Source organism: Echiichthys vipera (assembly GCF_963691815.1).
Source record: "Echiichthys vipera genome assembly, chromosome: X".
Lineage (NCBI taxonomy): Eukaryota > Metazoa > Chordata > Actinopteri > Perciformes > Trachinidae > Echiichthys > Echiichthys vipera.
Genome location: NC_139825.1, coordinates 25,356,601 through 25,369,623, shown reverse-complemented (window position 1 = coordinate 25,369,623; position 13,023 = coordinate 25,356,601). Strand labels below are relative to the sequence as shown.

Sequence of the window (13,023 nt, the reverse complement as noted above, 5' to 3'; positions counted from 1 at the left end):
TATTTATTTTGATTATTAAACACAGTATGTGGTAATGATGCCGTAATCACTGTTCACTGGTTTGGGTGGTGGTGAGGTTGTTGCGTTATAACAAAGATAGTTAACACATTTCAACATGGATTTTTTTTTTTAAATGACCATAAAACCACATGTAACAATATTCTGAGAAATAAGATGAAACACTTTCTGATTCCTGCATGAAACATCGTCACTGGTTTAAAAAGTTGAATACAATAAAATTTAATTAAGTACTGGCAATGGTCACCTAACTGTATGGCACTGTTAATGTGAGTTTAAGCAAACAGTGTCTGACAATCAAAGAAAATCAGGCATCTTTTTTTTTTACTTTCATAGCAGAAATCCTACTATGAAGATTGAAAAGTAAACATCGTACCTGAAATAAAAAGTAAGACTGCTGATTCACAGAAGAACAGGCGATTAAATACATTAAGCTCACAGCTCTATAGACTACTATTTAAATTTCACACGTCACACATTGGTCTGATTTAGATCAACAAAACAATAATTCACCTATTATTGCAAAAATGTAAACATCCCTCCAATGTATCATGACAATATCCTCACGAACACAGTCAAAAATGTCTGCTAGAAGTTGGCCTGTTTTTTGTCATATTAAAGTAGGACAATCAAACGAAATCATTAACTTTTGATTTGGCGTTATTTAAAGCTTCTGTGTTGGAAATGTTCTTCAGAAACTAAACACTCACAGTATTGCAATGATTTAATATCATCATAACTGATTAGTATATAATTTTGATAAATGATAAATCATTAACGTAGTTTTTAAAAAGCAAAAATACCAGACATCTACTGGCTGCAGCTTCTTATTTAAGAGGACTTTTTCTGTTTTATGTCAAATTTTGGTTAATCAAAGAATATAAAAGTCAGGAAATAAAAATGTATTGTAAATTAGATCAGAAGCAACATTTATTTTCCCTGATAAATGAATTTGTCACGCAGAAGCCAAATAACCCTCCTCATAAGAAGTTGAGAATTAGTGTTTGCGTCCCATCATAATCTCTTGAATGCTGTGTTTAAAAAAAAACACAGGTAGATGCCACAAACTGAACATCAGGGACTTCCTCTGTCACCTTCATATGAGCGCTCAACAAAAACAATGACTGCGTCATGAGCCTGAGCTTCCTCTCTTACCAGACAGCAAGTTAGTCAAGAAAACAATTGATGAAATGGAATATTGGCCAAATTAAACATTCTCTGAAATGGTGCATTTTATATATTTCTACCGCTCAGAAATAATCTCAGAAGAACACAACAATGCTACTTCTATTAGCAATTAACAATGTGGTAAAAGATCTGACATCGCATAGGTTTCAAACACGTACGTTTTCATTTTGACAAGTACCTGTAGCTTACACAAGCTACTGTTAGTATGTACATGTAGCAGCATAAAACCACCCTGGCTGTGATTATCAGACTACAAGACTACCATTCATATATCTCGCTTCCAAATGGCTGTTAATGTGGATGAGGTGGAATGTGCATTTTTAGTTAATTCATCGTTAAAAAGTAGGATTTCTTTTTTTTTAAGTTTGTCTCCCGACCGTTAACCCTCGTAACTTTCTGTCCTATTGTTTTCTACAAATCCTAATGGCACGTTTGAATTTATTCATCATACAGTTTGCAAATAAGTTTTGGCACTTAAAATATAAATACAGTCTTTCTTTTCTTTTTAAATATAATTAAGCACATTTATAACAGTAATACACCAGTCCAGTGATAATTTAAGGTGAAACTTTGGTCTCCATATTACCAACTGGATTACAAAAACGCTGGTCATCACATGGAAAACAAAGTTCATACAATTAGAAATGAAAAAATAAATAAATAAATAAATATCTGACTACAGTTGGATAAATAGCCTCGCAAAAAAACTCTCCATGACTTTGCGACACACTTGATACCCTTAAAAAACAGACCATTCACACCTAATAACTGACAAATTATAGATCCAGCACTTTTTATGTAAGGTTATAGCTTAATGCCACTATTTGAGGTTGTTGATGTCTTCCATCAAAACACGTAAATAAATCCTATCTATGATGCTGACTAAGAACGTCCATGAAAATATTTGGCCCCTGCTTTTGGTAAAAGGACACGGTCGAACCTGTGGCTCCAGTGTAGTGGGAGTAGAGACAAAGAGCGTTTTGGTGGCCCAGGGTCAAAAAGTGCAACGTGACAAGCGTAAACCGCGAGGACCTCCGGCAGGTCTGGGATGATGTGCAGGAGGTGTGATTGAAGATGATATGCTACTTTTTCAATTGCTGCATGTGGATAGGAGGGAGCCAAAGCTCATTTAATCCATGTGTGCTACTTTTACCATCATTCAGTTTAGTATAATTCTGCAAATATCAACATCCCTTCTTTTCATTTAATTCCTTTTTTTTATTGGACTGGACAAAACCATTCCCTAAAATATGATAAAATACAATTCCATAGGATTGTGTGCAAAATGCTCTGTAGGCGTATAGTAACAAATAATGGTCTCTTCTAGCCACGATATTAGACTTAGATGCTTGTGATGAGGTATGAGTATTTGGCTAGTATCTTGGAGGATTCATTGACCTTCCTTCATGCCAACAACTACTCTACTTTTTCTGTAACGAGGGTCACATTTTTGACCCTCATAGTATTTGAAGTAAAAAATCACATTGATGCAGAAAAACTAAATGATAGGAACGATAATATGTGTGAGATGGGTTTATGAATTAAAATTCTCTAATACATTATGGCAATGACTGCTTCCACTGAAAACAGAGGACTCTGCTCTAAGTCATAGCTAAGCATAAGATCACGTACATCTCTATATATGATTTTATGCTTATATATAAATATCCATATATCCAACAGTATTTGCAGTGAAAACCACCAATTTCTCTCGAGAGCTTCATACCACATATCTAATAAATAACACAGAATAAAATGGCAAATTCTCCTCAGAGATTTCTCATTTCCTTTTATCTGCACAGATAGGTTTCAGTAAGTTTTCTAATTAGGTACCTGTACTGTATTAGTCAGCCCGACAGTTGAATGGATGGATGACAGTGAAGGGTCCAGTGTGCTAAGATGAGGATAAGCCTTCATCTGTCTTCGTTGCTCCTCTTCAGTTTGAACACCTTTTACAGAGGCAGGTCTGTGCTGTTGTGGCGAGTCTTTCTGGAAGTCCCATCATCCCTGGGCAGAGCTTTCTGCAGGTTGGACATGGCAGCGGTCTTCTTTAGGTCAATGACTGCGTAGCATTCACTGCGCCGGGGTGCCTGTGGGCCACATTTTTTGGGTGGTAGGCGCTGGTGCTGTGGCTGGGTCTGGGCACTCCCGCTGCTGAGAGCTTGGCAGGGAGGTTCTCCCTCTAGGTCCACCTGGATGTAATTCAGTTGCCGCGACGGAGGCATGTGGCCGTGCTCACAGCCTCCGACACCTGACCTCGATCGTCTGCGGAAATCAAAGCTAAATATTCGCCCCCCTCTGTCTGGCTGACACGGCCGTGGATGTGGGGGGCAGGCGTGTCGGAGCCGGGGCGGCTGGACCTGCTCTGTGTTGACATAGTTCTGCAGAGCGTCTCTATGGATGCCCCGACCATCCTGGTGGTACCCGTTGGGTGTACCAGGTCCCTCTGAGAACTCATACTCATCAAAGTCTTCCTCTTCCTCCTCGTACTCCTCCTCATCCTGATCATCATCTTCCTCTTCCTGTTCGTCATCCCGCTGCAGAGCACTGTACTCCCATACCGGTGGCAGAGAGGGCAGGTTCTCGTAGTTAAGCAGAGCTGTTCGACGGTGTCCTCCACCCATGCCCCTCTCGCAGGCGTAGGCCTGCGGGGGTAGAGATGACGGGCCGAGGGCGTGTGGGTGCAGAAGGGAGTGGGTGTGACTGTCCCCGGTGCTGCTGCTGCTGCTTGAACCCACGGACTGCGACACGCTGCTGGGACTCAGCCGCTGCTTCCGGCCACTCCTCAGCCCGTTGATGTTCTCATAGGTGAGTTCGCCGCTCTGGCAGCTGTCCGGGTGCTCGAGGCCCGGGTGCCGGTGCGCATGGTGATGGAAATGGTGATAGGAGTGAGAGTTGCACAGGTGCATTGAGGGCTCGTCTCCTTCCGTCTCTGAGCCTGTTGCACCCTCTACTGGCTGAAGGTTGTGAGGATTGTGCCCATGCCTCTCCCTCTCTCTCTCTCTCTCTCTCTCCAGCAGATGGCGTTGTGCCGGAGTGGGGCCCAGCATGAATTTGACCTCCTGCGAGGACGGCTGTAAGAACACCTGAGGATCGTTATGCTCCTCCAGGGGACAGCACCGCAGGTTAGACTGCGGATTTCCTTGACCTCCGACAGGCATGGCTCCCCGTGTTGTTTCGGGGAAAGAGCTGGGCCGCACCTCTGGCAAGGAGTGCACACAATGACGCATAGAGAGATCCCCCTCCATGCTAACAGTATTTACATATGTGTGGGTCTGTTGAGGGAAAATAAGAACAGGGTCAAACTGTGAACCAGCACAAATACAGCGAATTGTAGGGAGCAATAATAGGTCTTACCTGGTCTTCCAAACCCATGAGGCTATGTCCATGATCATCAGCAAGAGACGGTTGGGAGGAATCCCCTCTGATTGGATAACCAGGGTATCCATTGGGAAAAGCCTGGACCGGGAATGCTGGAGCTGCAAACACAGTTAAGTGGCAGTGTAAAGACACCGACAAAGAAATGAAAGGTAAGAGCCCTGATTCAGGAGAGCGACAAACATGCCCAGAGAACCCAGAGAAATGTATGTGTTATGAATAATATCAAACTTTAAAAAGTACACAGAGAAGTTACAGTAAATATACTTTGTCTTCCAAGCAAAGTATTTTTTACAGTCTGTTTGAAATACTTGATTTATTGTAATTTTAACCAAACAATGACTTGGCTTAAAATATCCAGTATTAGTGCCTGAGTTCATTGTGGCTGTGGCCAAGTGTTAAAGTAGAAATAACCCCATTCAAATAAAACAGCATGCTGTGTTTTATTGCCCCAAATGTTATGTGCCATGTTGCTTTCATCTTGTTGGTCATATTATATACCAAGTGACAGGCTTCATTCATTCATCATTTTATGTGTAGGGACTCTTATTACACTACTGCAGAGGTTTGGTGTTATTTTGAGCAATATTAGTGGTATTTAATGCTTTCACCATAATGCCTCGAGCTAATCAGTGTTAGCCACGTCCGGCTGTTGGCGACTCTCCCGGATTTTTCTTGTCTCAATGACTCAATAATTTAATTCATGTAAGTGCCGCAAAAGACCATGGAATGATTTTACGCCGGAACCCAACTGTTCACCTGTTTACTTTGGGACTCATCATTTCAATATAAATCATGCAAACAAAATCAGCAAGGCTCAACACTAACTTTTAAAAGTGGTTGACAAGTTGGCAACCAGGCATCAGCTTTTGGGTGTCAAAACGAAAACATCACTGCCATTTTTAGTCATATTTTGAGTAATAAAGATACTATGCAGTTATGCAGTTATACATCAGCTTGATAGCCCTGACCATCCTTGCGATTAGTAAACGACCTTCTCTTCTCAAAACCGCCACATAAGATTCAACTTATTATTCATTTAGACAGGTTAGCTATGACCCACAATATTTCAATATGTGAATGCAATCTTTCAGAGGATATTAGTGACATAATTGTAATTTTTCCCCAAAAAGTTCTCAAAATCTTTTGACATGCATTGGTGAGAAGGCTCTCAAGGTTAAGATAAGATGAAGTCATTGTAGATATGAAAAGTGTAAATGTGTAAACAAAGACTTACACAACATTGTTTTGCCTCCTTTGAGGTCCTGAGGTTATAAGTCATCCCATATGATGTGGGATACACTCACTGAGGCTGAACGTAATGTTACTTTAAGTTTTTGGTATGTCTAAGTCCAAGAACATATGGTTCGGTCTGGTGAGATTTGTGTTGTGATAAACTATTATTCTATATATTCAGCAAAGACAACTGAGGCTCATCAAGTTATTAGTATAGTCATCTAAGTGAAGACTGACCTGAAGAACAAGTTGTCCACATCAAAGTGTCTCTGGCTGCAGTCTGTGTCTCTGCTTTACTTGCTGATATTTGGATACCTTTGTAAATGTGACTCAGTGGGTTCAGTTTAACCTGTGTCTATTAATAACTTGTGCTAAATTTACTGCTGTATTGCTGCATGCATGTTCTACAATTAATCTCAAGTGTATAATTAGCTTTAATTCTGTGTGTGTGTGTGTGTGTGTGTGTGTGTGTGTGTGTGTGTGTGTGTGTGTGTGTGTGTGTGTGTGTGTGTGTGTGTGTGTGTGGGGAGAGAGTGACTCACTGTTGGGAGTCTGTGGTGTGCGAGACATTTCCATCTCCGGTGTGTGACCACTGCGACTCATCATCATCGACTCTTCCACCACGTTGATGCTGTTACATTGCATCAGCTCCTGAAGCAGATTGAAGATCTCTTCAGCCCGGGAACACTTGAATGCAAAGATTCCTAATTAAACAGGAAGAATAACAACATTGTTAGGCTACAGTTAGCCACTATCAGTAACAGACACAGAACTCCACGGCTGAAGAATAGATGTCATATCATAATTATAAAAACTATTTATAAATGCTGATATCACACCATATCAATAAATAGTCCACTTGTTGCTTCATGTTAACAAAGTCATATTTTATCCTTCTACCCCTGAAAAAAGGTTAATGTGGTTAAATATTTAACGCATTTACATCTTGAACTGTTTATTCTATAAGGTGGTTACACACATGTCCAGTAACACCACGGGTGACATGTAAAAGGGAGGGAAACTAGAATTGCCACCTTGTGGTTGTAAGCCTCCACGGCCCAGTCAAGCTGCAGTTTACTCTTTTTTCGGACTTTGAAGTAATTTGAGAAAAAGATACCAAGTTTATTTTTTAAGCCAGGCGTGGATGCTTCACAGTTCACGCACATCTCCAGCCCGGCTGCACAGAAGATCCATACAACCAGCGCAGTTTCAATATTCAACTCAGTAGCCGACCAAATATCGCACCTTATGTTCCTGGGTTATGGCGTTAAATAGCTGACGGGAGAGCGTTTGTGTAGAACGTTATGATGTCACAGTGAAGTTGACCTTTTTGATATAAAATTTCCTCACTTCCTCATTTTATCCTATTTGACATTTGTATCAAATGTTCTCATAATTAGAGGAGGAATTCTTGAGTCATGGACAAAAAATAATTTTTGTGAAGTCACAGTGACCTTTGACCTTTAAAATCTAATCAGCTCATGCTTGAGTCCAAGTGGACATTTGTGCAAAACTTGAAGAAACTCCCTCTGGGGCTTCCTGAGACATCGCGTTCACCAGAATGGGACGGACATACATACGGATGCACGGACAATCCAATAACATAAGGAGAAGACTGGAGCACAATATGCATTTTCAGACTTTAATGGAGAGAAACAAACTAAGGTTTCGACACTACTGTGTCTTTATCAGACTACAGGACAAATGCGTCTTTTGAGATGATCACAGTGTCAGATCAGAAGATTAGTCACAGGGTTGTGCTGTGTGACTTGGCGAAACATGGCAAACTAAACATTGGACCATACCTGTCAACCACACATTTTTCTTAGTAGTCTCCTGTATTTTACCCTTCTCTCTGTCCTTCCGTTTAAATATTTTCTAGTAAATCCCCTTATTTTGAACCGCTGTAAGAAAAAAAGAAAGGTTGATGCCGGTTCTATGTTGGACAATAAAATACTTCTCAGAAGGTGTTGAGGAATGCAAGTCTGCGACCTGTGTGTACGACAAGTCCATTGCAGATGCAAGAGACCCCCACAACAAATAAAACGGTACCCCCCATCTGTTCTCTCACTCACCCTTTATCTCCCGTCCATTGTCTCATTTTCCAGCCTCTCCCAAAATCACAACGTGTAAGTGATGTGTACATATCCTCATTCAAGTAACACATAAATAAACTTCTATGTACTGAATTTAAATGTTTTCATTTGTATAATGCAGGGATGGCATTTCAATTTTAACCAGGTGTCTCATTCTAATCTAATTGTAGACACCTATTTGATAAACTCAGTCCTTGTTGCACTGATATTGATACAGTGAGTGGTTGCCTAGTGGTGATTTTAGGACGTGCTGTGTGTAGCCTTGTCTAAATGTAAGGGGTATCAGTGGTAGGGGTGATGGGACGGCCCCGGCTGGAGCGCCGTAAAATATCTCTTATTTTTAAATACCAGTGTTGACACTTTATGTGATGTGTCTACGCACTTTGCTACACCTGTCAGTAAAACATAACCAATGTTGTTGCACACATGATCATAGTTTTCTGAAAGAAACTGAACCTGGAGCCATGGTTTTAACCCTCTTTTTTAATTCATGACTATTTCTTCTAATTATCAAACTGAGTGCAACAATATGAATGTCTTCCAGGAGGGACTGTCTGAAGATGTGGAACATCTTTTGATTTCTGATGTTTTTGGACAAGTCCTTTGAAAAAGTGTAATATATATTTGTCAGGATGTTGTGAGAAGCTCCAGACACTGCGTCAGTTGTCTTGCACGAGCTTGAGCAGTTGTTGCACCAAACGCTCATTTTTGTTCCTGACATTCTGCACCTGTCGGGGCCAGGCCATAATTAGGCTGATATTGTGTACTCTGAATGCAACATAAGCCTATTTCACAGCAGTTAGTCTGATTCGTCACAGTAGGAAAAACAACAGCGTTACTAATAACAGTAACTCTTAAAACGTCCTGGTAAGTCATGACAATGTGACAGCGAGCCGGCATGCACGGCACCAAGACCCTGACAGTGAAGCAGCGGACATTCATTTTAACATTCACGACTGTGCTTTTCCTACTGTGCGTATCTTCAGTGAAAAAAAGCCTAGTCAGCACCATACAAATACCTGGTAAATATAAAATATAAAACATAATCATCATGACTAGGGATGGGAATCGAGAACCGGTAACAAATTTGATGGAACTTGAATCATATACCTCCGAGCTTATCAATTATTTTTTATCAATGCCTGTATGTTTTTTTATCAGCTGCACAGTGCGAAACATTGACGTCAAACTCACGCATCTACGCTGCTGGAAACTTGCCACAAGAAGGAGTCATGGCGGAGAGGAAGAACGGTCCAAAACGCTGCGTTATATTAACATTAGCACCAGGCTAGAAGGTAGGCGTAGCAGATTTTTTTCTTTGAAACACTTGAATACCTAAAAAGCCAAAAAAGCTGTACAACTATTCTCTTATTTAACCTACACTGTGTCCACACTCAGAGATGATGAAACATTTGCACTGATGCTGAAAACCTGTGTAGGCCGAGTTTTTTGTCCACACAGGAATCGATAAACAATCATACTAATCCACAGCTGTGTTAGTGAAGCAGAGAAACAGCTTCTCACCCTGCCCAGTCTGACAGCGACGGCCGCTCTCAAAAGAAAACAGGTTGGAGTCGTAGCCGTAGCGCCGCAGGCAGAGATACGGCCACCGGATGGCGTCCCTCTTACGTGTGTGAAGGATGAGCTCAGTCTGGGTGAGCTCCATGATCCCAGAGCCCAGCTCGTTGCCCTCATCGTCCACATTGGTGACCTAGGAAAGTGGTAGGAAATATAACACGTTCCTGTTTGTAATAGGGAAGGTTTTCGTTAACACCGTACTCTACGGGGGAATTGTTGGGTCTATGTAAATCATGAATAAGTCATAGAGCATGGTCTATACCTAGTCTGTAAAGTGTCCTGAGATAACTTTTGTTATTATTCGGCACTATAAATAAAATTGAATGGAATTGAATTGAAGAGAAGGAATGTAGTAAATATGGACTCTTAAGAAGAATGTGCTATATTTTTAAGTATATGTAGGATTATTTACCTTAAATTTGGTGAGATGGTTGTCTCGAATGGGGTCTCTGTACAGACAGCTCCAACAGCTCCCCATAGCTTCAGCAGGCCAGCTGAAACCTGTCACAGAAATGAACGTCATCACACACCTACTCAATGCCAGTTATCCAACTCACACAACACAACACAGAGCATCTAACTTCAGGGAACAAACTTCTTACTCAGTCCAGGCCATCAGTGTAAAGGGATTCGTGGATCAATCCCAGGATCTTCGACTGGGCATCGTCGTCACAAGCCAGTTAGTTTGTTGGGCCGACATCTTCAAGAGAAGCATCATGTTCTGCCCCCTGCAACCCATCAAACAACACTCGGGTTTAGATATTCATGTCAATACATAAACCTCACCTGCAAGCACATCAGATATAAATTTTGCTAATTTTTAGCAGAAATATTGACGGACTCAGGCCTGAAACCAGGTAAATGTCATCGCTCCTCTTTCTCCTCTCATTTCCTGTCCCCTCTCTACTATCAAATGTCAAAATAAAGTGTCTGAAAAAGCCTTTACATACTCTAAGACTATTTAAAATTACCAAATATTTAACATTATAATTGTTTTAGTGGCAAAGTCACAGTGACAGCTGAGTGTTTGAGCTTGTCTCCATCCATCAACATTATGATTGGATACTAAAACCCAGTTTCTTTGTCATTGTTATTATGAAATTAATATTTTTTTATTTCATTCACAGTGGGCGACTGAGTTAGAGTCCCACAACATGTTGCTATAAATACAAATATGGTGTCCAGTCTAGACCTCTGGTATTGGCTGGTGTTGAGGTATTGCCAGATTGGGAGACAAAAAGTTAGTTGAAAAGAGTTGAGATTATTTCCTATGTACAATAACAAATAACCAAGATAAAATACCACAAACAATTCCAAGAATAATATATAATTTGACTTTAAAAGTTTCCTGTAAAGTTATTACAGGAAATCGCAAACTATGCATGTTCATCTTCAGAAATCCCACGGGATTATTAGAACAAATATTCAAAAACAAATCTCACACATCTGTGCTTTGAGCTCTGACACTAAACACACACACACACACACATCAGTGTCTCCAGTGTCTTGTGCTCACATCTGCACCACTGATCTCCCTGTGATTTCTGCTCCTTGTCAAATCTCTCTCTCTCTCTCTCTCTCTCTCTCTCTCTCTCTCTCTCTCTCTCTCTCTCTCTCTCTCTCTCTCTCTCTCTCTCTCTCTCTCTCTCTCTCTCTCTCTCTCTCTCTCTCTCTCTCTCTCTCTCTCTCTCTCTCTCTCTCTCTCTCTCTCTCTCTCTCTCTCTCTCTCTCTCTCTCTCTCTCTCTCTCTCTCTCTCACATCACACACACACAGATTTCAGATCAACACCGCCGCATTATGTGTGCTCTACCCTGGGCCTCCACATCTGCTGGAGATGCCAGGCTGGAACTCCACAACACCAACTCACAGCTACCTTGAATCTACTACATTACACACACTCTTGTTTTACAGCCTGGTGACTGAAAGGGCTTCCCCTCTACTTCCATCTCGGCTATTTACAGCAGGAAAAAATCAAAGCCTTTTTTATTGTTTTGTTCAATTAGCCAAAGCCGACGCAGAGCCCCCCAAAAACAAGCCGAAAGCGAGGCTCCATCTGCCCCGTCAATGTGCACAGACTTCGGCTCAGCCACCGTGAAGCCAGCGCACTGACACCTAAATGCACAACGACACGGTTCAATGACCATTTGTTCTCATTGGTGTGAGGATACAATAGCGTGAGCACACATATAGCAGTCAGGACGACAGCGATGGTTTGCTACTCACATGTCTGGCACGGATTTATATATATATATGAATATATATATATATGTATTAGCCCTAATGCGAAATAAGCATTGGGACTGCGATTAGTTGTCGGCTGCTGCTGCGGCTGCTGCTGCTGGTAGCGGGATGTGGCACTTTGCACGGCAGAGACGTGGATAAAAGATGCAATGAGAGCAGCAAAAAAAAAAAAAAATGTTGTTATTTTTTTCCTCCTATTACGCCCCCCTACTGCAGCACGGGCCTCTCTGCCTGTATGACATTTCCCGAGCAGCTGGGGTGAGAGTTCAGCGCCAGACAACGAGGCTGAGAGAAGCGACAAGAAGGTAAGAAACGCTGGAGGACCGGAGAGGAAAGGTGTGCCTGGCTGAAGGAGGAGGAGGAGGAGGGGCGCAACAAAAACAACACAAAAAACCCACAGAACTGGAGGAAAGAGCATATTTACCCCCGGATTTTTTATTTAATGTTAATTTCCCAGTGTATAATTAAAGTCTTTCCCCAAATTAGGTTTTGCTTTTTAATAACAACCTACTTCTCTCTGACGTTCACCTTGACCTTATGAAGTTATCTTCCCCTAGTTTCTGTAGCCTATACCCAAGATACATGAAAATTAATGATGTGTATTGGGAAATAACATGTGCATTTATATTTTGAATGCTTTATTTTTCAAATAAAAATTTTCTATGTTCTGTGAAAGAAATGTGTGTAGATAGGTAGAGTAAATACAAACACTACAAATACAACGAATGCTAATGCAATTTACAACGAGTTAATAATTAATCATTAATCGAGATGTAAATAAGTCACCATGGTTTCTGTCTGATCAGTGATAGCCAGAAGTTTTTAATGTCACGTAGATTTTTTGTAAACAATAAATGTCACAAACCAACCTATTAAAGAAGATCATGGGGGCACAAAACACTCAAAGTTTACACCATCTGTACAGCATAGTGGAAACCAAATTAAAGAGTAACTCAACAATCTGAAAATCTTCTTTGGCTGACCTCGAGGACCCGTGACATCACTGTGTGGTTACAGATGCAACAAAGCACTCTTTTGAAACACACCCTGAGGTGAAAAAGACTTAAAACGTTCAACCAGAGAGGACAATAAAATATTGCCATTTAGTCTGGTGTTGAATTTGCTCTTTGAACTACAACTGGAATCCATGTCCTTAAAGTGTATTGTTAAGAGTTTTGTTTTTTTAAAAGAAAGAAGAAAGGTCTTTGGGGAAATATCAGAAAGGCTCCTTCTGTCTCACAGAACCAACATTACTGTACCTCACACAAACTTTATTCCAGGGGTTTG

At 41.0% G+C, this 13,023-nt stretch overlaps 1 protein-coding gene across 1 annotated transcript; it reads right to left on the bottom strand.

Annotated features, from left to right (window-relative positions):
* Nucleotides 1–3,091: 3,091 nt before the first annotated feature.
* On the bottom strand, nucleotides 3,092–11,847 carry frs3 (fibroblast growth factor receptor substrate 3). The gene is made up of 7 exons (XM_083938564.1): nucleotides 11,719–11,847; nucleotides 10,097–10,222; nucleotides 9,907–9,995; nucleotides 9,441–9,627; nucleotides 6,363–6,524; nucleotides 4,564–4,685; nucleotides 3,092–4,481 (listed from the first exon to the last, which is right to left on the bottom strand). The coding sequence occupies exons 3-7, from the start codon at nucleotides 9,970–9,972 to the stop codon at nucleotides 3,159–3,161; spliced, it is 1,860 nt and encodes a 619-aa protein (XP_083794690.1). The 5' UTR covers nucleotides 9,973–9,995; nucleotides 10,097–10,222; nucleotides 11,719–11,847; the 3' UTR covers nucleotides 3,092–3,158.
* Between the last annotated feature and the right edge of the window lie 1,176 nt (nucleotides 11,848–13,023).